Source organism: Pelophylax lessonae (genome assembly GCF_965119305.1).
Source record: "Pelophylax lessonae genome assembly, chromosome: 2".
Classification (NCBI taxonomy): domain Eukaryota; kingdom Metazoa; phylum Chordata; class Amphibia; order Anura; family Ranidae; genus Pelophylax; species Pelophylax lessonae.
Genome location: NC_138769.1, coordinates 42,676,661 through 42,703,751, shown reverse-complemented (window position 1 = coordinate 42,703,751; position 27,091 = coordinate 42,676,661). Strand labels below are relative to the sequence as shown.

Here is a 27,091-nt window from a genome sequence, read left to right as displayed (position 1 = left end):
TCAGATCTACAGCGACTGCACTTCCAAGTGCACAGTGGATTTGCCTTTTGTAAATCAACCCCTTTGTCAGTTTGTCAGTGGACTTTGTCAATAGGGCAGAAGATAGGGTCAGTAGAGCAGTGGTTGGTGCCAGTAAAGCAGTGGACATGTCAGTAGGGCAGAGGTTGGTGTCAGTGGGGAAGTGTACAATGTCAGTCGTTACAGCATTGAGGAGTGTCAGTATGGCAGTGGACTTTGTCAATAGGCCAGTGGATGGTGTCAGAAGAGCAGTGGACATTATTAGTTTAGCAGTGAACTTTGTCAGTAGACCAGTGGATGGAATCAGTACTGCAGTGGACGGTGTCAGTAGGGCGGTGGACGGTGTCAATCAGAGGAGCAGTGGACATTGCCAGTTTGGCAGTTGACTTTGTCAGTAGACCAGTGGATGGAATCAGTACTGCAGTGGACGGTGTCAGTAGGGCAGTGCACATTCTCAGTCAGAAGAGCGGTGGACATTGTCAGTTTGGCAGTGGACTTTGTCAGTAGGGCAGAGGACAGGGTCAGTAGAGCAGTGGGTGGTGTCAGTAGGGCAGTGGATAATGTCAGGATCTTTTTATTTATTTATTTATTTTACCATTTTTATTTTATTTATTTTTTTACAATGTTTTTTGCCCTGTTGGGAGGCTTTGATGAAACATCAGGGGTCTAAACTATTGAGACAGAGAAAGTAGATTGAGAACTCATCCCTCAATCTTTATCTCAATCTTTATCTCTGCAGTCTCAGAGAATAAATGCACAGTAATAGCTCTGTACAGAGCTTCCCATTAATTCACAAACTGAAGCATAGTTATGAATAGACACAGGAGCGATCAGTACTGATTACTCACTATATTCATTCAGGAAAGGAAAGGATCGGTAAATTACACATTTACCGTCCCTTCCTCACTCTCCATCCTGAAACATCCCCTGCAGCAGACGGTGGCAGAGGAGAGGGGGAGCCGTAAGCATTGTGGGGGAGGGGGGGGGCACATGGGGGTCCTTGGCAGCAGGAAATAAGGAACCGATCCCATCCATTTTCCACTTGCATCCACTGAATGCTGGTGGGAGGAAGGGGAGGAAAAGCAGGCTTATAGCAGCACCAGGAGGAAAATGGAGGGGATAAGTTCCTGTATACGCCGCCCCTGCAGGGGCGACAGGATCATCATTGCAACCCCTAGAGCTACAGTAGTGGGCTCCACACAGTAGCACTTCTCTTGCCCTGTATGCTGGGTTTAATTCTCAGTATTCTGTATGTATGTGTTAGCGGGTGATGGCCTGTCTATTTATGGTGACAGCGGCAGCCGAGTACCCCAAATATTCCAGAAACAAAAAGAGTTAAGCTAAACACCCTGCTCCTGCGCTCAGAACCAGATCCTCAGGCTGTTTCAATCTTGGAACCCACACTTGGCATCCCAGATGGCTAAGCCTTGCTGCCCACTGCGACCGGGGTGGTCGAACACACTGTAAAAACAAACACAAAAAAGGGGCGCACCAGCCTAGCGCATTATCCTCAGCGGGCTTTATTAATAATAAAGGTTAAAATCAGCTACTCACAAACATGCGTGGTAGGACAGCATATCAGTTCCTAAAATCAGCTTCAAGAAAAGTCCAATGACTCCTGTAGACGGCCCGCTGAGGATAATGCGCTAGGCTGGTGCGCCCCTTTTTTGTGTTTGTTTTTTTTTTTTTTTTTGTGTTTGTTTTTACAGAGCACCCCAAATATAAAAGGCTAACCTTCTTGGGCATACTAGCCTTTGCTCTGTATTCTCCACTGTCTCTCTCTCCCTCAATGCATGGGTGGGGGCTGGTGCCTGAGTCATCTTCCTGCCCTCCTGGCTGTGCGGTTGTACCCCCTCACTCCCAGGGGTACCAGGACACTGGTCCAATTCTCCCAGGGATCGACAGCCAGGTGGCATCACTGTAACTGTACTCTCTCACTTGATCTGCTGCATTCTCTGAAGAACTCACTCAAAGGCCGCATGCAGATAAACTTTTTCTTTACTGAAGATTTGCAATATATAATAGTCAACACAGGCCTGGGGCCAAAGTTCCAGACACATTTGCTGTTGTGTGTCTCTCTGAGGCAGTCAGGCCCAGGTAAGGGGAACTCCCTTCAAGGGGAACCCAGGATAAAATACAGTTCTTAGGTGACCATTGTACTCATTGCTACCCTTCCCATGGCGAGGGTTCTTTCTACTCTAGCTAACTCCTTCCACCCTATGTATGAGATCCTGCCAGGGAGGAAGTGAACTTCTTGGAAGGAACATTCTTCTGAGGGGGCCAACTAGTGGGTCCCACCACTTGCCTACGGCATTACATATATATATACTGTATGTTGTGATTTGCAAGTGGTTTACCGGGATTATGGCTGACGATATCAGCCATTTGCCCAGTACCGTTTTTTTTCTGCAGGCGGCCCGCTTTCTCATGAGCTGCTGGAACAGTACCTGAAGTGGCAGGAGGGGATGAGGGAAGGAGGTTCTCACCCAAGATTTGATGCGATGAAGTTGTCCTATCCCCTTAGCATAAAAACACCCCCAAAAGCATAATGTTTCCATCTCCATGTTTGACTGTGGGGATGGTTTTCTTGGGATCATAGGCAGTTGATCCCAAAGAGCTAGATTTTGGTCTTATCTGACCACAACACTTTCACCCAGTGCTCCTCTGAATCAGTCAGATGTTCATTAGAAAACTTCAGACAGGCCTGTACATGTGCTTTCTTGAGCAGGGGGACCTTGCGGGTGCTGGAGGATTTCAGTCCTTCACGTCGTAGTGTGTTACCAATTGTTTTCTTGGTGACTATGGTCCCCGTTGCTTTAAGATCATTGACAAGATTCTCCTTTGTAGTTCTGGACTGATTCCTCACCGTTCTCATGATCATTGAAACACAACGGGGTGAGATTTTGCATGGAGCCCCAGCCCGAGGGAGATTGACAGTTATTTTTGTTTCTTCCATTTGCGAATAATCGCACCTACTGTTGTCACCCTCTCACCAAGCTACTTGGTGATGGTCTTGTAGCCCATTCCAGCCTTGTATAGGTCTACAATCTTGTCCCTGACATCCTTGGACAGCTCTTTGGTCTTGACCATGGTGGAGAGATTAGAAATTGATTGATTGCTTCTGTGGACAGGTATCTTTTATACAGGTAACAAGCTGAGATTAGAAGCACTCACTTTAAGAGAGTGCTCCTAATCTCAGCTCGTTACCTGTATAGAAGACACCTGGGAGCCAGAAATATTGCTGATTGATAGGGGATGAAATACTTATGTTACTCTTAAAAATGCAAATCAATTTATAACTTTTTTGAAATCCATTTTTCTGGATATTTTTGTTGTTATTCTGTCTCTGACTGTTGAAATAAACCTACCATTACAATTATAGACTGATCATTTCTTTGTCAGTGGGCAAACGTACAAAATCAGCAGGGGATCAAACACTTTTTTCCATCACTGTAGGCGATCAAAGAGTAGATACTCTTTGATTGCCTCTATAGTCTTGGAGGACCAAAGCGACGTCATGACTTCTGGTGTAGACAGAAAGTTAATTATTTTTTAGGTTTTTTTTATGTTTATAGTCAATAAAACATTCTTACAGTGTGCAGTGAAATCGGAGTAAGTGATTTTAGACCAGGAGAGAAGCCAGTACAACTGTGTAAGACTGAAAGGAAGGCTTTCGAGGCCAAACCAGGGCACTATAGTAAAATTCTGAAGAAGATAAAGACAATAAAAATCTCCTAGCACCTATGGGACCAGCAGACAACCTCACACATACCACAGAATCCATCGACTCAGGACCCCTGCGGAATCAGAACCTAATAGGGATGGATGGAGATAGCACGTGAACTGAGACAATCAATATTGGCGGTTACCATTTACCTACCCACCTCCTTTCACTTACATCATATTTATTTTAGATAAAGCGTGGCGGCCCTTTTTTTTTTCCATCTATACCTTTGTTATGATTTCCGTTGAATTCAAATACCTCGCTGCGTCAAGAGATGGAGCAGAACACCAACACAAATTATACATTTCTCTTTTTTTTTTTTTTCTTTCCACATTTCATCTCGAGTACTGAAACCTTTTTTTTTTTTTTCGCCCGTCTCGCTAACTTTGCCACCTGCTGCGATTCCATAGCTGCGGTGAATCGGTAATAATACAGCCGTTGCCATGGCAACCGTGCGTGATGCAATGAATTCGGCAGCGGGCATTAAGCAGAAGAATAAGCTGTTTCTTAATCCCTCATTTAAATATCTTTCACAAAGAGCTTGCCTGAGCCGATCTGCCATTTCAATTATAAAAGGAGGAAAAAAAAAGGTGAAAATATATTTTTAAAAAAGACTCGGGGAAAACAAACCAGGAATGCGAGGTGACAACACAGAGTCCGAGGCTTTTAAACACTTGATAAAACTATTATTACGTCTATTTACAGAAAAAAAAATAAAAGGATTTCAAACACGGTAAATCACACAAGGTCTATTGTGATAAGAAAACAGGATGATCTATTTAGAGGTACGGTCTCCTCGTAGGGGTGGAACGCAAAGGTGGTGATATGCAGAAAATAAGGTTACTTTGAAAGAGTCGGTAAACAGACTGTGGCTCGGGGATTAGAGAGACGTGGCAACAATAAAAAAAAATCATATTTGATGTAACTTTTTTTTCTCTCGATACCTTATTTGCTTCCCGCTTTCATGGCCATTTCAATGAGCGACGCCATCAAAAAATGAATTATTCCATATCCAGGGCTTGTATTTTAAATAATAATGGCAGTGTCTGCCTTAAAGTTGGCCTTTTAGTACTGCTACAATGAATACATTCATATACAGAAACATTATTTTTTACTAAAACTCCACATTTATCCTCAAAAGGTTGAGGCTCTGTGCAAGGCACTTGAATTCCTCCACACCAAACCCATCAAGCCATTGAGCTGGCATCATTGTGCATGGGGGGGGGGGGGGGATACTGGCTAGAAAAGAAAAGGGTCTTACCCAAACTGTTGCCATTGTTCTATGCCATAGGTGCTCAACCTGTGGCCCTCCAGCTGTTGCAGAACTACAGTGGGGATCGAAAGTTTGGGCACCCCAGGTATAAATTTGTATTAATGTGCATAAAGAAGCCAAGGAAAGATGGGAAAATCTCCAAAAGGCATCAAATTACAGATTAGACATTCTTATAATATGTCAACAAAAGTTAGATTTTATTTCCATCGTTTAAACTTTTAAAATTACAGAAAACATAAAAATGCTGTCTGCAAAAGTTTGGGCACCCTGCAGAATTTATAGCATGCACTGCCCCCTTTGCAAGGCTGAGACCTGCCAGTGTCATGGATTGTTCTCAATCATCGTCTGGGAAGACCAGGTGATGTCAATCTCAAAGGTTTTAAATGCCCAGACTCATCTGACCTTGCCCCAACAATCAGCACCATGGGATCTTCTAAGCAGTTATCTAGAAAACTGAAACTGAAAATAGTTGACGCTCACAAAGCTGGAGAAACCTATAAGAAGATAGCAAAGCATTTTTAGATGTCAATATCCTCTGTTCGGAATGTAATTAAGAAATGGCAGTCATCAGGAACAGTGGAAGTTAAAGCAAGATCTGGAAGACCAAGAAAAATATCAGACAGAACAGCTCGCAGGATTGTGAGAAAAACAATTCAAAACCCACGTTTGACTGCACAATCCCTCCAGAAAGATCTGGCAGACACTGGAGTTGTGGTACACTATTCCCCTATAAAGAGATACTTGTACAAATATGGTCTTCATGGAAGAGTCATCAGAAGAAAACCTCTTCTACGTCCTCACCACAAAAATCAGCGTTTGAACTTTGCAAATGAACATATAGACAAGCCTGATGCATTTTGGAAACAAGTTCTGTGGACCGATGAGGTTTAAATCAAACTTTTTGGCCGGAATGAGCAAAGGTACGTTTGGAGAAGAAGGGGCACAGAATTTAATGAAAAGAACCTCTGTCCAACTGTTAAGCATGGGGGTGGATCAATCATGCTTTGGGGTTGTATTGCAGCCAGTGGCACAGGGAACATCTCATGAGTAGAAGGAAAAATGGATTCAATAAAATTTCAGCAAATTTTGGGGGTAACTTGATGCCATCTGTGAAAAAGCTGAAGTTAAAGAGAGGATGGCTTCTACAAATGGATAATGGTCCTAAACACCCCTCAAAATCCACGGGGGATTACATCAAGAGGCGTAAACTGAAGGTTTTGCCATGGCCTTCACAATCTCCTGACCTCAACATAATTTAAAATCTAAGGATAGACCTTAAAAGAGCAGTGTGTGACAGACAGCCCAGAAATCTCAAAGAACTGGAAGACTTTTGTAAGGAAGAATGGGCAAAGATACCTCAAACAAGAATTGAAAGACTCTTGGCTGGCTACAAAAAGCATTTACAAGCTGTGATACTTGCCAAAGGGGGCAGTACAAGATATTAATTCTGCAGGGTGCCCAAACTTTTGCAGACGCCATTTTTTAGTTTTCTGTTATTTTGAAAGTGTAAATGATGAAAATAAAATCTAACTTTTGTTGACATATTATAAGAATATCTAATCTGTAATTTGATGCCTTTTGGAGATTTTTCCATCTTTCCTTGGCTTCTTTATGCAAATTAATACAAATTTTTACCTGGGGTGCCCAAACTTTTATCCCCACTGTACAAGTCCAATGACGCATTGACAGGCACTGACATGACTCTCAAAAGCAGAGGCATGACTCTCAAAGGCAGAGGCATGATGGTACTTGTAGTTCCACAACAGCTGGGGGGGGGCCATAGATTGAGCACCAGTGTTCTATGCCTTCTTGTCCTAGTGACAACTACACAGCCATTTTTTTTGCCCTGGTGACAAAAGGACCGGAAGTGAGGGGAAATCTTTCAATTGGAGTTTCAGACAAAAATAAACCTTACAGAATTTAAAACTCCAGAATTAAAAAAAAAAAAATGTTGGCTGGCATTAGTCATGATATGCTTGCCAGCAAATAATTAAAGTAACTCTCTTGTCTACTGTACTCTCCCACTGTCCAAGCCAGCAAACACTACTATAATACTGCAAAATCCATTGCTAACGTTTTTTTCAAAACCGATTCTTCCAAGATTGTTGATCTCCTGGGTGCCCACAGCTCTCATTGGTTCTTCCTTCTGACTCCACTCATTACATGGCACAGAGGGTAGCATAAGGAACCAGTGACCCCAGAAGATTAACATTCCTGTAAGTGTTTGCTTGCTTCTTTGCAGGTATGCCATTGTTATAGTTACTTAGGGGTCCATTTTTAAAAAGGGGCTAAGGCTATCACAATATATCCCTGTATAATGCCTAATATGTTAATTCCCTGTATTGTGTCTAATATCTTAATTTGCTATGATCCTTAGCTCTATCTAGTGGCCATAATGCAGTATTTTCTTGAAATACCTCAATAAAAAAATACCACTTTATGACCACTAGATGGAGCTGACCATTAATCAATAACATATTGAACAGAGTACGGGATTATCCGTTACAGCTGTGCCAATGCTTGATGTTAGAAAATGACACCACTCAATGGCTTCTTATACCACTTGGAGGGAACTGCAGCTAGAGTGTTCCTGCCTTTGAGTTCCTGTGATGACCATTACATTTGTGTCACAGACTTAATATTAGCTGTCTGATTTATTTTGTATAAAAGAGAATGCAAAAGAAGTGTGGAAATATCCAATAGTGAGTCAGAACAGGGTTGGATCTAGCCTATCTATACTTGGGGTGCAGTAAAAGAAAAAGTCAGGGGGTATCATGTCCGCACTGTGTGTGTCACTTACAACCTGTCACACAGTGTCACAACCTGGGAAACACTAGTAAGTAGTAGGCTTTCATTAGATTAGGGTGATTAAACAGAACCTGTACCCCCTTACAGATGTCCTTATCGGAGTCCCTTTTTACATCAGGAGTACTTATCAGAGTCCCCCATTACATCAGTTTCCCATCAGAGTGCCCCCTTACATCTGGGTCTCCATCAGAGTGCCCCCTTACATCCGGTGTCCCCATCAGAGTGCCCTCTTACATCAGGTGTCCCCATCAGAGTACCCCCTTACATAAGGTGTCCCCATCAGAGTGCCCCCTTTCATAAGGTGTCCCCATCAGATTACCCCTTACATAAGGTGTCCCCATCAGAGTGCCCCTACATCAGGTGTCCCCATCAGAGTGCCCCCTTACATCAGGTGTCCCCATCAGAGTGCCCTCTTACATCAGGTGTCCCCATCAGAGTGCCCCCTTACATAAGGTGTCCCCATCAGAGTGCCTCCTTACATCAGGTGTCCCCATCAGAGTGCCCTCTTACATCAGGTGTCCCCATCAGAGTGCCCCCTTACATAAGGTGTCCCCATCAGATTACCCCTTACATAAGGTGTCCCCATCAGAGTGCCCCTACATCAGGTGTCCCCATCAGAGTGCCTCTTTACTTCAGATTTCCTCATCAGAGTGACCCCTTATATCAGGTGTCCCCATCAGAGTGCCTCTTTACATCAGATTTCCTCATCAGAATGACCCCTTATATCAGGTGTCCCCATCAGAGTGCCTCTTTACATCAGATTTCCTCATCAGAGTGACCCCTTATATCAGATGTCCCCATCAGAGTAACCCTTACATATGATCAGTTATTCTCCTTTTCAAGTGTCCCCATCAGAGTGCCCCCTTACAACAGGTGTCCCCATCAGAGTGCCCTCTTACATCGGGTGTCCCCATCAAAGTGCCCCTTACATCAGGTGTCTCCATCAGCGTGCCATCCTACATCAGATGTCCCCATCAAAGTGCCCCTTACATCAGGTGTTTGCATCAGAGTGCTCCCCTACAACAGGTGTCTCCATCAAAGTGCCCCCTTACATCAGGTGTCCCTATCAGAGTGCCCCCTACAACAGATGTCCACATCAAAGTGCTCCCTTACAACAGGTGTCCCCATCAGAGTGCCCCCTTACATTGATTGTCCCCATCAGTTTGCTCTCTTACATCAACTGACTGCATCGTACTGGTTCATTGATCAGTGGATGCACGCTCAGACCTGGAGGGGCACAACTAAAATCTAGTGGTGCGCAGCCCAGCAACCCCCGAAATCTGGCCCTGGGCAGGAATGAGGAAAAAACTCACAGGTGGAGTGGAACTAAGTAATGATCTATGGCAAGAATATTTTACTGGAATCCCCAAATTATATAGGAAGTGATTGGCTGATGCAGTCTGCTTTAAAATAAGCTCTTATTGACCTCTGTAGCTGCAGGCACCATAGAATAATTCATTCTCAAAGTTCATAAAAGAAACAGTGAAATCTCTGCCCCCTTTCTTTCTTTGAAGTCATAAAGGCTGCTAAGTCACTGCTGGGAGGGGGGAAGCTGGGCTATGGAGAGAAAGTAAAACTGAGAAGCTTCTACTGCAAAACTTGAGGATAACATTTTCCAGAGCCCCTGCAGCTATAGAGATCAGTCAGGGCTCATTGCACACTCCCTGCACACTGATCAAGCTGCCATAGACAGCTGCCAGTCTCTAGTAATGACTGGGAGCCAGTAGGCAAGCTAATCACAGGGGTTCTGTGATCGGGCAGTCCGGGGGGTGTAAAGACCTAGTGAAAGGAACGCTGGAGCTGGAGGGTTATTAACGGGAATAATCTGTATTCCTTTTATTCACATCTTCTACTGAGATCTAAATTGCATTGGGTTTGCAATAGGGGCACAATGGGACCTTCTAGGTCAAAAGCAATATTCCCAATGCACACGTTTCTCGAAATAGCTGAAGAGCAAGTGGGTGCTGAAATGTCCACTGGCTGGGGGTCGGAATGTATCAGAGCAAGGAATAGGTCACCAGCACACCAAGTAAGTCCATTAAAAAGGGACCAAAGCTTTAATAAATGATCGCATCACAGCAGAAGATTGTGACGTTTCGGAGCTAGGCAGGATGCCTTCATCAGACATATCTTCTGTTGGGATGTGATCATTCAATAAAGCATTGGACCCTTTTTAAAGGAGTTCCTAGGTATGCTGGTGACATATTCCTCCAATCTAGGTCTTGTTGCTCTCCTCCATAACTCCTGTCTGCTGCATCTTGAGCCGCTTGTTAACCCCCCTTTCCAGTCTACTACACATACAGTATAAAGTGAGCGATGCGGTGTGCAGCTTTGCAGTCATCCTAAATATTTTTCTAATGTCCTTCATCAGGAACATGCTTTATTAGTACTTAAACACTGAATATGGAGAGAGGAGGGACCAAGGCACCACATCCCTGAATTACAATATCCAAAACCAGTCCCTTTTTCCTCTAGGTTAGGGACATTAAAGGTGCCAAATATAAACATGGACCCTTAAGTTAAAGTCCAACTCTGTGCAAAAAAAAAGAAAAGTTTTCCCATACAGTTGGGCTGTGCCTGCACTGCACGGGTCAACTGCTATTTTTTGTCTTTTGGAGACAGTTTTTGAGGATTCGAGAAAGCTCATACTCACCCGATTCCCCACTCCACAAGGAAATGGAGCTCCCCCACAATGCAGCGGTGGACTGTTCCTAATGTCCTCATGTCCAGATCAGGTCTATGGGCATAATGACGTCAGGGACAGTCCACTGCACAAAACCGCTTGACAGTGTGTGTTTGGGGTTGGGGGGGGGGGGGCAGGAGCCACAGGGGCTGGTCTTGTGCTGGGAAGATAGGAGGTGTAACACCCTCCTAGGTAGGTGCTAGGAAAAGTATATATGTGGCCCTGTCTGCTTATCAGGGGGGCCTGATCATTCAGTTAGGCTGTCATGTGCTTCTAGGTGTGGTCTGTTGAGTCTGGGGGGTCTCCCCACTGCATCCAATGAGGGATCTTGTTGGACAGTGGAGGAAACCTGGCCAATAGCACACCTGGGCTTATAGCTGTTTCAATGGGCGGAGGTTGCCGCAATGCACCCTGGGAGCAGATATAAGTCTGAGGGGAGCATGTGACAGGGTGTCTTTGGTGGGAAGCAGAGTCCCAGGAGGAGGCTAATGGCTGTCTCTCCTCCTGTCAGAGTAAGTGAGGGTATCCTGGGCGGTCGGCCTAGAGGACCGGAGGCTGAGCTGGGCTACAGGAAGGATCCAGAGTGCTGTGGACCAAGTGGAGCTGCTGGGCAGAAGTCAAAACTCAAACTGCCCAGGGGTCTGCCTGAGAGAGGGGACCACTCCAGAAGGTCAAAGGGATCCAGGAGCCAGCTAGACAGTAGTGGTGGCTTAGAAAGGGGGTGCCAGTATCTAAGCCCTGAAGATTAGAGTGAGAAAGGGGGCGCCGGTGCGGACCCTGAAGTGTTCAGCAGTGCAGCAGTGTATTCAAGTAGCTACCTCAGCAGGAGTGCTTAGGGGAGCTTGAAGAGGACTTCTTTAGTCAGAAAGCAGTCCCAAGTCAATTCAGCGTTAACAGGCATCCGGCCAGCGTTAACCAGCATCAAGTCAGCGTTGACAGGCATTCAGCCAGCATCAAGTTAGCGCCAAACAGCGATATTCAAGTGTCTCCGCCAAATGTGCCTAGTTTAGTTCCAGGAGTATCCTACTCATCCCTTCTCCCATCCAAGTTACCAAATAAATACAAAAAAACCCAAAGATATTGGACTGGTCATTGTCTCAGTGCTTACACTTGGAGAACATGCTTAAATGTGCTGTTGTTGCTAGCGGTAACCCAGGGGGACCCATATCCAGCAAAACGGCTGGGAGTTGTGCTACAGAGGTTTACATAAGTATATCTCTGTTTTCCAATCCCCTAGACCAGTGGTCTCCAAACTGTGGCCTGGGGCCGTATGTGACCCTTTGCTTGCCTTTATTTGGCCCAATTCCACCAACCGACACCAATGATGGCGCACAATTGCCCCTACCAACACTACCCCCCACTAACACCATCCTTGGAGCACTATTCTTCTCATTGATATCCCCAATGGGGGGGCTATTCCTCCCATTGAAAGCAATGATGGGGCACTGATGGGCATTTTCTACTCCTACTGGCCACAGTCTGGCCCCTCTAAAGCCTGAAGGACAGTAAACTGGCCCTTTGCTCAGAAAATTTGGAGACCTCTGCCCTAGACAGAAATGAGCAGTTGAACAGTGAAGTGCGGTTACAGCCCCATTGTAAGGGAAAACTTGTTTTTTGCCCAGGGCTTTAATCCAATTGTACTTTAGTCAATTGTGACAGTGCTAGGCTGTGCCACTGTGTTAGGAGTGTGGAGAATAGGGCACTCTGGATGACAAGGAGACTTTGACAAACAGTACATGACTGCCTCTTGAATTGTGATTAATGCACCACAGCAGCACTTCAGAAGAGAGAAGCACACTCTATAGGTAAAACAAAGAAGGAGGCGCTTCTAAGTGCAGTAATTAAAACACTTTAAAGTGGAGTTCCGGCCTCAGAATCGTTTTTTAGATATAAATACCCCCGGGACAGTCAGGGCTAGTGCATTTCAGAATGGATAGCCTCTGATCTGTCCCGGGTCGCACTTACCTTTTAGAAGAAATACTTACCTTGAAAATGTCTTGTCCAGAGCTGCCATCTCAGGTGTGGAAAGCTGAAGCCAGAGCGTCCTCTTCGGTGTCCTCTTCTGTGTCCTCTTCGGTCTCAGAACGCCCTGCATCAGCCCTGCTCGTCACTTCCGGTGCAGGCGCGTCATCCCTGCACAGCTTCTGGGCATGCCCAGAAGCTGTTTAGCAGGGAATGACGCGCCGGCACCGGAAGTGACTAGCACGGCCAGTGCAGGCGCATTGATTCCTGGGAGCCATGAGGTTCAGCTCCCAGGAGTCAATGCTAGCAGGAAGTGACGGCGCGGCTGCGGCCGCAGAGGGAGGAAGTGGAAGGAAGTTAAGAATATTTTCTTCAAAAACAAGGTGAGTAAACCAAAAAAAATCGTCATTATCCATTTCTTTTTCAGGTGACCTAGAGGAAGCCAATGGGCCAAAGTCAATTTTGAGGCCGGAACTCCGCTTTAATGACAAGGAAGGGTTAAAAACACTTACAAGATGGAGGTGAAAAACAGGCATACCAATGAATCCATACCATCCAGCGGGATGCCTCCTGGGAGTAGAGACAGCTGCAAGTGGAAGTTTCAGCCGACCAGCGGTGGGAAACCCTGTTTCTCTGATCCAGGATGGAGAGCCGTGCTCTCAGGAGCAGCATTGAATTCCGCAAACCAGAAGTGGAGTCAGAGTGGGCAGGACATGTTTTGGAGCATGCCAGGTCGCTCCTTCTTCAAACCAATGGTTGGTTTGGCATATTGGTTTGAAGAAGGAGCGACTGGGCATGCTCCGAAACATATTCCGCCCATTCTGACGCCACTTCCATGCTGGTCAGACAGCATGGCTCTCCATGTTGGATCAGAGACGCAGGGTTTCCCACTGCTGGTCGGCTGGAACTTCCACCTGCAGCTGTCTTTACTCCCAGGAGGCATCCAGCTGGATGTTATGGATTCATTGAGACGCCTATTTTTCACTTCCCTCTTGTAATTGTTTTTAACCCTTCCTTGTCATTAAAGTGTTTTTTTTACTTCACTTAGAAGCGCCTTCTTCTCTGCTTTGTGCCACTGTCTTAGAAGAAGGAAATGGCACACAGGGTTGCCACGATGATTGACGGGCTCCAGAATATCTGTTTTGAGTGGAAAAAACTGCTTTTTCAGTTTTCCCTGGGTTTTGTAACGTCCGTATTGGAGTCTGGAGTCCAGAGGCTTCAAAGAGTTTTGGGAGGGAAGAAGCCTCTACTCCTGTGTCCCGGTTTTACCAGAGACCAGCAGGCTGTCTGTGTGAAGATGTGCACACCCTTTACAGTCATGGGCCTGGCAATAGTTTACAGTTCACCTGGGAGACAGAAGGTTCCTGCCTGCGGCAGGGTGTGGGCCAGTTCAGCAGGGAGCTGCAAAAATGCAGAGCTGTGAGAGCTGAGACAGGAGTACAGAGCTCTATGTGAGCACATTGCTGCTGTGTCGTGGTCTGAGGGACCTTCCCAAAGACCCGAACGTGACGCCTGAGCAGCAGCTCTGCAAAGAGGAAGACAGAAGACCTAAGGACATTCTCTCTTGTGTTCTGAAATGATGGTGGAAACCCCTGAAAGGGAAACCGAGTTTTTCCTTAACCACTTGCCGACCGCTCACTGAGCTGGTACTGCGGCAAAGTGGCTCGTTCCCATCCAGCGACGTAGATATATACGTCGCTGGACTCCTCCCCTTGTGGGTGGCGCACGCGCGCCACCGGAGGCTCGCTCCCACTGTATTCAGTCACAGCGGGAGTCGGGCCAGGGGAGGAGCGGCGGTGATCACCGCCGCTCTTCCCCGATCGTCGGGGAATCGAGTTTGGAGATCCTCCCGCTTGTGTAAACAAAGTGGGCGGATCTCCTAAGTGACACACAGAGGCAGATTGCAGGGTTCAGCGTAGCTGAACCTGCGATCTGTCCCTGTGTCACTCAGTCACCTCCCCCAACACACGTTAGTAAGCCCCAGGCATACATTAACCCCTCCCTCTCCAATAAAATTAACCCCTTCCCTGCCAGTGTCATTTTTACAGTAACAGTGCAAATTTATAGCACTGATTACTGTAGTAATGTCACTGGTACACCAAAAAGTGTCAAAAATGTCAGTCAAGGTTCCGATCTGTCCGCCGCAATGTCGCAGTCCCGCAAAAAAAAATCGCAGATCGCCGCCATTACTCGTTAAAAAAAAAAACCACCAAAAATGACAGAAATCTTTCCCTTAGTTAGTAAACGCAATAACTTTTGCGCAAACCGATCAAAATACGCTTATTGTGATTTTTTTTACCAAACATAGGTAGCAGAAAACAAATTGGCCAAAAATTTTTAAAAAATTTGATTTTTACATTTTTGGGGGGGGGGGGGGGAATTTCATATAAAAAAAATTTGAAAAATATTGTTATTTTTTCAAAATTTGCGCTCTTTTTTTGTTTATAGCGCAAAAAGTAAAAATCGCAGAGGTGATCAAATACCACCAAAAGAAAGCTCTGTTTGTGGGAAAAAAAGGACGTAAATTTTGTTTGGGTACGGCGTCGCATGACCGCACAATTGTCAGCTAAAGTCGCACAGTGCCGAATCGCAAAAAGTGGCCTGGACGTAAGACAGCAAAATCCTCCGGTGGTAAAGTGGTTAAAAATAAAAGTGGGCCAACAAGCCCAAAACAATATTGTCTGGCTGAACTGAACAATTTGGAAAGCAATACACCTTGAGCAAAATCCCACAGGAATTTCACACAATATACAAAGAATTAGAAGACTTCCTCTCTACACCAAGAGGGGTACCTTATGCCTCGTTTCCACTGAGCGGAACGGTTCGGGTCGGTACAGTTTGGAAGGGTTAGAATGGTCCGGTCTATTCAGGTGAGCGTTTCCACTGCAAGTCGGGCCACCAGGGACCATGCGGGGTTTACACCAAATGAGGTGTTTGTTTTGCTCTTTCATTTGACGTGAGCATTGAAGTTTTCCTGTCCGCCAATCAGTGGAATCTATCGTGTGACGCCAGTAGCTCCGCCCTAACCGTACCGTACCATTTCCTAGGGCCCTACATCTGAAGCAGGACCAGGAATGGTGCGGTTTGGTTCAGTTGTATGGGCCACTTTCATAATGGAAACACTCAAATTAGCGTACCGTACCGAACTGACCCGAACCGATCCGCTCAGTGGAAACGAGGCATTAGTATTCCTTCAATAGTCTTCTACCAAAGGGTCTCTCCCCGCACATGAACTCCAACTGGTCTAAATGAAGGTAGGCCTTTCAAGATACCAGCTGGAGGTTGTTTCTGGGGATTTACCCACAGTACCTTTGAATAATGTAACACCTTAGAAGCAAGTAGGATCAGTTTTGGACATGCTTTATTAGTAAACAGGAAGTGGACAGAGGACTCCTTTCCCTGGCCCTCTTGTGTCCTGTGTAGAGTTAGCCACTTAAAGTACAGAGTCATAAACATCCTCCGGCCTGAGCAGAAAAACTATCCATCCGTTCCAGAGAAGAGGAAAGAAGCTGTCATTGCTCTTATCAAATCTTTCCTGATGATGGGGCACGTAGGTGGTAACATGGGGCAGCTTGTTTTTGTCATATGTATAAACTGACCCCTTAAGTGCCGGTTCACACTGAAGCGGCACGACTTTCGGGGCGACCTGTGAAGTCGCGTGCACCGCGACTTCGGCACGACTTGCATGGACTTCATAAAATGAATGTCTATGCAAGTCGCTCCAGGTCGCCCCGAAGTAGTACAGGAACCTTTTTCTAAGTCGGAGCGACTTGTGTCGCTCCTATTAGAACCGTTCCTGTACTATACTATGGGACGCGACGGTGCGCGACTTGTCAGGCTGACCAAGTCGCCTGACAAGTCGTACTAGTGTGAATGGAGGACACTTAGTGGTTTGTAATCTTATATTTACGTTCCCTCTAAGGCAGTGATGGCGAACCTTGGCACCCCAGATGTTTTGGAGCTACATTTCCCATGATGCTCATGAATTCTGCAGTGTAGTTGAGCTTTATGGGTAATGTAGTTCCAAAACATCTGGAGTGCCAAGGTTCGCCATCACTGCTCTAAGGGCACCATCCACATGGAGTGTTTACATTCTCTCCATATACTTGTGAATTTGCTCCCAATGCTCCAGTTTCCACCTACAATTATAAAACATATTGGCAGGATGAAACATGTGCAAAAGATTGGTACGGCGCTACCTCATAGGTGATAAAGTGCTCAATGTGCAATATAAATAAATAAATATATATATTAAAAAGTGCACTGATGTGTGAAATTGATATTGTGACCAAATATCAACTACCAAGAAATGTGCATAAACATATAAAAGTGCTGGTGCAAAATAAATCCAATTAAGGGATAACCAAATGTAAATAGAGAATTTTATTTTAAATAACAAATATAAGTGGTGAATTTTATCTTTTCAGATAACAAAAATAAAAAGTAAAGAGATAAAGAGTCTGTGTTATAGTATCCTTGGTGTCGCAACACCAGTGGAAGATATAATAGGTTCTTGTCTAGTGCAGAAAACAAAAACTTCCACCAAAATGAGCGGATAAATCAGTCAGTGAAAAATATAAAAGAAATTTTTCTTAGGTTGCAACCATCCGTGTATCCACTAGATGTCGCACCTCTCATACAACCTGTAATTGATGTATCCCGTGGGACAAGAATGCTGGGGGTCTCTCCGGTAAATTCCTCCCTTAAGAATCTCAAAGATAAGAAGGGGGAGAAGGAGGACCTCTTGGTAAGGAGACCGGGAAGCTTCCGCGTTCCACGGCCCTGTCTCCGACAACCGGAAGTGACGCAATGACGTAGTAACTCCACCCTACGCGTTTCGTCAGAGGACGTCTGCTGGAGTGGCAGGATGACTGGCTTCCAACCAAACTGGCCCTGCAGGGTGTTAGTGTGTATGGAACATTACATTGCGCGCTCCTTATGGACAGTGGCTGATACTGTATGAATGCTTCTGTGTTCTCTGTATAAAAATTTCACACAATAAAAATAAGGAAGGTTTAGTTTACCTCCATCTTCAGTGGCTCCCCAACCGGATATCCAGCAGATTTTACCCTCTGGGAAATTTTCTCCATAGTGTGGAAGACATATTGGTTGTACAAGACCTGGTGGTAAAAGAAATGTTTTGTGTATATATATATATATATATATATATTTATTTATTTTTTCCCCTATAGTTCAATTAATGAGGCCCAGCTCTCTTTTTTTAGTGTTCCGCCAGCAGTCAGCCTTTTCACTGAGCAGCAAACTCCCACAAGAAAGAAAGAGAGGTGGGCCTCATTACCAATACTAAATGAGCCCATGCTCCTTATGCTCCTTACAATCTATAAATACATATATGAACCTCCCTTGTATGTATAAATACAGTGTCTATATATATATATATAATCACCGACTACTTTTAGGTACACCTTGCTAGTACCGGGTTGGACCCCATTTTGCCTTCAGAATTGCCCTAATTCTTCGTGGCATAGATTTGTGTTGGAAACATTCCTCAGGGATTTCCATCTATCCATCTATGCTCCATAGTGACATGATAGCATCACGCAGTTGCTGCAGATTTGTTGGTTGCACATCCATGACACCAAAGGTGCTCTATGGGATGAGATCTGGTGAGTGTGGAGGCCATTGGAGGACAGTGACCTTGTCATGGTGAAGAAACCAGTGGTGACATGATTGGAGCTTTGTGACATGGTGCATTATCCTGCTGGAAGGAGCCATCAGGAGATGGGGACACTGTAGTCATAAAGGGATGGGCATGGTCAGCAACAATACTCAGGTAGGCCGTGGCGTTTAAATGATGCTCAATTGGTACTAAGGGGCCCAAAGTGTGCCAAGAAAATATCCCCCACACCATTACACCACCACCACTACCAGCCTGTTGATACAAGGCAGGATGGATCCATGCTTTCATGTTGTTTACGCCAAATTCTGATCCCACCATCTGAATGTTGCAGCTGAAATCAAGATTCACCATACCAGGCAACATTTTTCCAATCTTCTATTGTCCAATTTTTGCGAGCCTGGGCGAATTGTAGCCTCAATTTCCTCTTCTTAGCTGACAGGAGAGACCTTCTGCTGCTGTAGCCCATCTTCTTCAAGGTTTTATGTGTTGTGCGTTCAGAGATGGTATTCTACACACCTTGGTTGTAACGAGTTGTTATTTGAGTTACTGTTGCCTTTCTATCATCTGGAACCAGTCTGCCCGTTCTCCTCTGACTTCTGATATCAACAAGGCATTTTCCTCTATACAACTACTGCTCAGTGGATATTTTCTCTTTTTCAAGACCATTCTCTGTAAACACGAGAAATGGTTTTGTGTGAAAATCCCAGTAGATCAGCAGTTTTTGAAATTCTCAGACCAGCCCATCTGGCACCAACAACCATGTCATGTTACTTAAATCCTATGTGTATATATATATATATACTGTATAATTATAGACTGTACTATTTATATATTAATACAGTATCTCACAAAAGTGAGTACACCCCTCACATTTTTGTAAATATTTTATTATATCTTTTCATGTGACAACACTGAAGAAATGACACTTTGCTACAATATAAAGTAGTGAGTGTACAGCTTGTATAACAGTGTAAATTTGTTGTCCCCTCAAAATGACTCAACACACAGCCATTAATGTCTAAACCGCTGGCAACAAAAGTGAGTACACCCCTAAGTGAAAATGTCCAAATTGGGCCCAAAGTGTCAATATTTTGTGTGGCCACCATTATTTTCCAGCACTGCCTTAACCCTCTTGGGCATGGAGTTCACCAGAGCTTCACAGGTTGCCACTGGAGTCCTCTATGATGACATCACAGAGCTGGTGGATGTTAGAGACCTTGCGCTCCTCCACCTTCCGTTTGAGGATGCCCCACAGATGTTCAATAGGGTTTAGATCTGGAGACATTCATGGCCAGTCCATCACCTTTACCCTCAGCTTCTTTAGCAAGGCAGTGGTCATCTTGGAGGTGTGTTTGGGGTCCTTATCATGTTGGAATACTGCCCTGCGGCCCAGTCTCTGAAGGGAGGAGATTATGCTCTGCTTCAGTATGTCACAGTACATGTTGGCATTCATGGTTCCCTCAATGAAATGTAGCTTCCCAGCACTCATGCAGCCCCAGACCATGACACTCCCAACACCATGCTTGACTGTAGGCAAGACACACTTGTCTTTGTATTCCTCACCTGGTTGCTATGACACACGCTTGACACCATTTGAAATACGTTTATCTTAGTCTAATCAAACCACAGGACATTAATCCATGTCCTTAGTCTGCTTGTCTTCAGCAAACTGTTTGCGGGCTTTCTTGTGCATCATCTTTAGAAAAGGCTTCCTTCTGGGATGACAGCCATGCAGACCAATTTGATGCAGTGTGCGGCGTATGGTCTGAGCACTGACAGGCTGACCCCTCACCCCTTCAACCTCTGCAGCAATGCTGGCAGCACTCATACGTCTATTTCCCAAAGACAACCTCTGGATATGACGCTGAGCACGTGCACTCAACTTCTTTGGTTGACCATGGTGAGGCCTGTTCTGAGTGGAACCTGTCCTGTTAAACCGCTGTATGGTCTTGGCCACCGTGCTGCAGCTCAGTTTCAGAGTCTTGGCAATCTTCTCATAGCCTAGGCCATCTTAATGTAGAGCAACAATTCTTTTTTTCAGATCCTCAGAGAGTTCTTTGCCATGAGGTGCCATGTTGATCTTCCAGTGACCAGTATGAGAGAGTGAGAGCGATAACACCAAATTTAACACACCCGTTCCCCATTCCCACCTGAGACCTTGTAACACTAACGAGTCACATGACACCGGGGGAGGGAAGATGGCTAATTGGGCCCAATTCTGAAATGTTGCACTTAGGGATGTACTTACTTTTGTTGCCAGCGGTTTAGACATTAATGGCTGTGTGTTGAGTTATTTTGAGAGGACAGCAAATTTACACTGTTATACAAGCTGTACACTCACTACTTTACATTGTAGCAAAGTGTCATTTCTTCAGTGTTGTCACAAGAGAAGATATAATAAAATATTTACAAAAATGTGAGGGGTGTACTCACTTTTGTGAGATACTGTATAAATATATATATATATTGTGAGGGATTAGCTCGGTGGTAGGCGTAGATGACCCCTTGGGGGGTGCGTTTTCCCAGAGAGATAGCCGACAAGTGCTTGCAAACAACAGTTTGGTTTATTAATGGTGTTTTCTTCACCAGACTGCATGCAGCAAAAACATCCAAAATAAAATAAAACAGAAAATAAATCCTTGCCTCTGTGGGCGGCTACCTTCTCACTCTGGAACCTACCTAAGAGTCTGTCTCCAACCTACTGTTGGGCAGACTTTCTTGTCCTACAGCGGACACTCAATAGTCCATTTATAATCTCTTCACACAGCACAAATGTCCATTGAACATGTCCTTAACTCATCACAATGAGAATGTCTCTTGGCTTGCCTCTTCACATGGCAAACATTCCTTTATTTCTTTCACATAGAAATAGTTTGTTTTCTCACCTTTGAGACTTCTTCACACTTGGTTACCCTCCTTAGCGCACATCACTTCAGGGGGTCTTCTCCCATGCTCACCAGCTTGTCGGGAGGCACACATCTGACTGTCCTCCTTCTCCCAGCCCACATGGCTTCAGGAGACAGCTTCCGGAGGCAGCAGTCCTTCTCCCATGCCCACACGGCGTCGGGAGGCACACGTCTGTCTGCCCTCCTCTCCCAGCCCACACAGCGACAGGAGACAGCAATCCATTAGACTTCCTTTGGACAAATTATAGAGGCCTTCATTTCCTCACTCTGAACAGCTGAAGGCCTTTCAACTTCTTTACACCTTCCTGCTGCCTTTGGCAGCCGACACCCTATAGTAATTAGTGAACTTTCCAAACCAGGTGGGAATCTGTCTCCTCTCTGTGACTACATTCCCAGATTTACCTGACTTCCTGTCACAATATATATATATATATATATATATATATATATATATATATCATACAAAGCCTATGAAGAAACAGACTGATGAGGTCATCTTTTTGCTTTCTTTTCCTAGCAGCATGTTTCCTATGCATGCAGCACTTCCAAGTGCAAGGTCAAATCGCAGCCTATTGCCAGCACTGGAACTTCCCAGTTGGTGTGATGCCGACTTTGCAGCGCTGCACCGCTTTCCAAAATAGTTCCTGCACTACTTTTGGCAACTTCAGGGCGGACTTCAATAGACCCACACAGATGTCTTTCAAGTCGCCCCTGAAGTCGGACTGAAATGCGGCCTTGAAATCGTGCGAGTTCAGATGAAGTCACACAATTTTAAAACCACGTTCAATGTGAACGAGAGCAAAGGTAAACACTTCCTAAGGGAAATATATGGGCAGCTATTGCTGAACTACTCCTGAGAATACCGCCTGTCCGCTCTCATCCGATCCCATCCGATCCCCTGGACGGATGGAAAATAGGGTTTCCATCCATCCGGATTTCATGGACAGGATCAGATGCGGATGGCAGCGGGTGTCAGCAGATATGTCACCGCTGACATCCGCTGCTCCATAGGGCTGAATGGGGCATCTGATCAGATCCGCCTAAAAAACTGACAGGAGGATCTGATCGGAACGCCCATGTGAAAGAGCCCTGAGGCCCCTTTCACACATACGGTCCGTTCAGTTCATCAGTTCAGTCACGTCAAAATGTATCAGTTTTCCATCCGTTTTCATCCATTTTTCATCCGTTTTTAATCCGTTTTTCGTCAGTTGTTATCCATTTTTCATCACTTTTTATCTGTTTTTCATCCGTTGTCATCCGTTTTCATCCGCTGTCATCCGTTGTTATCCGTTTTTCGTCCGATCCATTTTTTTGACGGATGAAAAATAAGGCATTCATCCGCTCAAAAAAACGGACATTGACGGAAGCGGATGAAAACGGATGTTAACTGATGATCATCCATTGTCATCCGTTTTTACATAGAGATACATTGATGTCTGTTTTTCATCCGTCAACGGATGGATGAAAAACGGACAAACGGACAGCATGTGTGAAAGGGGCTTAACACAGATTTAGACAGATTTGTGAACAATATTTGGGAGAAATCGGCCTTTTGTGTACATAGAAAAAGTCTTAAATCTTTGCGTTCAGCTCATTAAAAATGGGGGCAAAAACAAAAGTGTTGCGTTTATAATTTTGTTCAGTGTAGATACATTTTGTTTCTAGTAGAAAGTAGCCTTCTGATTGGAGAGCTCTAGTTCTGAATCATCAGGGGTGTGTGTCAGACCTGTGCTGAGAGGCCGCTGCTTCCACACAGAGAGAAAAAGTCAGTTTCTGCAGCATACAGACAGGGGACAGGCTTTTCTACTCAGGCTGTGGCTCCTTTCCAAAGAAACCCAATGATATGGGTTTAACTTTAAACACCTTTTTTATATATAATGGATGCACCTGGAAGGTTTGCATTTTAATTAAACTGAAAGTTAATTTGAGATTTATAAAGGTATCCTGATTCCATAAATCAGAGAAACCCATCCGATTCCTCCTGCAAAGAAACCCAGCTGAGAGATTTGCCAGCCCAGCAGAACAGCTCTAAGACCACCAGTGCTGGAAAACGGCTTGATTTTGGCTGACCTGGGAAATCTATTGCTTTTACTGAGATCAGGCAACACCTGCGTAACAGCTCACATTGGTTACCGGTGGGCTGGGTTACCTTAACTAACCAGTGGTAGCTCAGAACCACTCAGCACAAATCAATACATTTAAAACATCAGAGCACACATGAGTATGACTTAAAATAGGATTTCAGCACAAGAATACTAAGCAGGTTGCTGGAACTGGCTGATAAATTGCACTACATAAAGTGCTCACAAGATGGCGATGTTTGTCATCAGTACTAGGCATACCAAAACAGTACTTGCAGATAGTAACTTCATTGCCAGGTGAACATTGTTATCATTAACTTGTATTTCATGTTGATCAGGCTTTTGAAATAGAATGGCAAGTAAATGAAAAAAATTCCTAAATATATCATAATTTCTTTTCTCTTTAAATGTATTACTAATAGCATTAGGTTTATTTATATATATGTATATATATATATATATATATATACACACACACACACGTGTGTGTCTTTTCAAGAGGAACATGGGGGAATGCAGTTCCGGAACCTCACTGACTGTATGTAACAGCAAGGGGTGCTGTGGTGTGCTGAAGGGTCTATTGATCCTGACTGTTGGGGCATCTATTATTGCATGGGGTGATCTATTGTTGAGAGAAGGCTCTATTGTTGCTAGGGGTCAATTGTTGCTGTGAGGGATCTACTGTTGATGGAGGGGTCTATTGTTGCTTGCTGCTGGAGTGTCTATTTATTCTGGGAGATCTTTTGTTGCTGGTGGGGTTCTACTGTTCCTGGGGTGGATCTATAGTTGCTAGGGGGTATTTTGTTGCAGGGGGGGTCTATTATTGCTGGGGGATCTGTTGATGCTGGGGGGATCTATTGTTGCTTGGGGGGCTGTTTGACTGCTTTTTTTATTAATAGTAACAAATTCTATACAAATTACTTAGCACCACAAAGTGATACTTGGTATTGCTTCCTCTAAAAGGGACAGTACTGGGAGGTGAGTGGAACCAAGTGATGGCGCTCGGGGGTGGGTAGGGGTGGAGACAAAGGGTGACTTGGAAGAGGCGAGTAGCTGCACCTATTCTCTGAGGAAAGAAGCCATATAAATATGTATTTAACCACTTTAAGACCGGAGGATTTGGCTGCTCAAAGACCAGGCCCTATTTTGCGATTCGGCACTGCGTGATTTTAACGGACAATTGCGCGGTCGTGCAACGCTGTACCCAAACAAAATTGATGTCCTTTTTTCCCACAAATAGAGCTTTCTTTTGGTGGTATTTGATCACCTGTGTGATTTTTATTTTTTGCGCTATAAACAAGAAAAAGAGCGACAATTTTGAAAAAAGAACAATATTTTTCACATTCTTCTATTATAAATTCTCAAAAAAAATGTAAAAATCAAAATTTATTAACATTTTAGGCCAATTTGTTTTCTGCTACATATTCTTGGTAAAAAAAAAAATCGCAATAACCGTTTTGATTGGTTTGCGCAAAAGTTATTGCGTTTACTAACTGCGGGAAAGATTTGTCATATTTATTGCTTTTTTTTACTAGTAATGGTGGCGATCTGCGATTTTTTGAGGGACTGCAACATTGTGGCGGACAGATCGGACCCCTAACCCTAACTGACATTTTTGACACTTTTGGGGGTACCAGTGACATTACTACAGTAATCAGCGCTAAAAATATGCACTGTTACTGTAAAAATGACACAGGCAGGGAAGGGGTTAACAGTATAGGTGATCAAGGGGTTAAATGTGTCCCTAGGGGCGTGATTCTAACTGTGGGGGGCGTGGCTTGTGCAATAATCACAGAGACATGCGATCCTATATAGCAGGATCACATGACATCTGTGATCACTTCAGGGAGAAGTATGGATGGCTGTGTTTACATCAGCCGTCCGTCCTTCTCTGTTAGCGGCGGGAGATCGCTAGTGGCTGGCAGCCATCAGAGCCGCCTGCCGCACGCACTAGCTTCCCCGCTGACGAGCGGAGGGTGGGAGCGCACCTCCGGTGGCGTGCAATCGCCCCCTAGCTCCTCCCAGGCGAGCGCCGTACATGTACGGGACTTTGCTTGGGAGAGCCAGACTGCTGCCGTACATCTGCGGCATGCGGTCAGCAAGTGGTTAATTGATTGATTGAATGAACCGTTGCTAAGGTTATTTTTCCATGCTATATAGAAGATACAGTAGGGTGGATATACAGTGCCTTGCGAAAGTATTCGGCCCCCTTGAACTTTTCGACCTTTTGCCACATAACGATATAAAACTGTAATTTTTTGTGAAGAATCAACAAGTGGGACACGATCATGAAGTGGAACGAAATTTATTGGATATTTCAAACTTTTTTAACAAAAATTGGGCGTGCAAAATTATTCAGCCCCCTTAAGTTAATACTTTGTAGCGCCACCTTTTGCTGCCATTACAGCTGTAAGTCGCTTGGGGTATGTCTCTATCAGTTTTACACTTTAAACGGACCTCTGAGACTATCACAGTGCAGGTGCATTTATATGGAGACTTGATTACACACAGGTGGATTCTATTTATCATCATTAGTTATTTAGGTCAACATTGGATCATTCAGAGATCCTCACTGAACTTCTGGAGAGAGTTTGCTGCACTGAAAGTAAAGGGGCTTAATAACTTTGCACGCCCAATTTTTCAGTTTTTTATTTGTTAACAAAGTTTGAAATATCCAATAAATTTCCATTCCACTTCATGATTGTGTCCCACTTGTTGTTGATTCTTCACAAAAAATTACAGTTTTATATCTTTATGTTTGAAGCCTGAAATGTGGCAAAAGGTTGAAAAGTTCAAGGGGGCCGAATACTTTCGCAAGGCACTGTACACATTTAAGGGTGTAAGGAAAACTAATATCTCAACTACCATTGCAATGACGAGAACTGAAGATGTTAAATTTCTATCCTGCATTTTACCTATACCCAGACTTTTTTTTTAATGCCGTTTCTGATTATAACCTAGAGAAAACCAGAGATGTATAGTAACTAAGTAGAACTACTTCACTACTGTACTTAAGTACCGAAAGGCGGTATCTGTACTTTCCTAGAGTAGAATTTTTTTCTCCTACTTCCACTTTTACTTCACTACATTTTTTCGATGATTTCAATACTTCTACTCTGATATTTTTTTTTTGTGCTGCATAGTTACTCGTTACAATTATAAAAATTACCACTGCCAGAACAGGAGATGGCAGGTTTCAGAAAGCTCAAAAAAATGTGTATAATGTCATGTGTACTTTTGACTTCTTTTGACTTCTTTCTTTAATAACTACATAACACAGTACTTGTACTTTTACTATCAGTACTTGAGTAGCAAACTTTTTAAAAAAAACTACTTGCAATACTTAAGTACAAAAAATGTTGAATACTTTAGTACTTCTACTCAAGTCACTTTTTGATCGAGCACTTGTACTTTTACTCAAGTATGGGTTTCGAGTGCTTTATACAACTCTGGAGAAAACCTGTATGTATTTTCTGCAGTCTACACTTTTACATATAGGACACAAAGGCGAAGATTTACTAAAATAGGTTCACACAGAGGTAAAGCTCTGCGTAGTAACCAATCAGCTTCAATCTTTGGCTTGTTCAATTAGGCTTTGATATAAAAACCTGGAAGCTGATTGGTTACTATGCACAGCGGCACCAGATTCTGTGTGCTCCAGTCTTAGTAAATCCCCCCAAACATTCCAATTCTTACCATTAAATGTAAATGGCGTTGCCAGTTTAATCAGAGCGATATCATTGGACATTGTGCTGGACTTGTACTTGCTGTGATAGATGATCTTTTCCACCAAAACAGAGTTGTTTGGAGGTTCTAAAGGTTGATTGATCAATCCCACCTGTACACTCCATGATTTTGGGAAATACAAACTATAGAGAGAAAAAAGAAAACAGAAACCTTATTATTCATTTCATCTAAACCAGAAACAACCATAAAATCTAGCCTATCCATTTACTAGGTTGCACTGATATCACCAAGAAGGCAATCTATCCATT

The 27,091-nt window shown here is 44.2% G+C and overlaps 1 protein-coding gene across 1 annotated transcript in view; it reads right to left on the bottom strand.

Moving 5' to 3' along the window:
- TMPRSS3 (transmembrane serine protease 3) overlaps positions 1-27,091 on the bottom strand; it is a gene marked incomplete at its 5' end in the record, with an annotated part of 134,841 nt that overhangs the window by 31,664 nt on the left and 76,086 nt on the right. Inside the window, 2 exon segments of the mRNA XM_082245783.1 lie at positions 17,493-17,588; positions 26,793-26,965. Of these exon segments, the coding sequence (XP_082101909.1) occupies positions 17,493-17,588; positions 26,793-26,965 (269 nt within the window).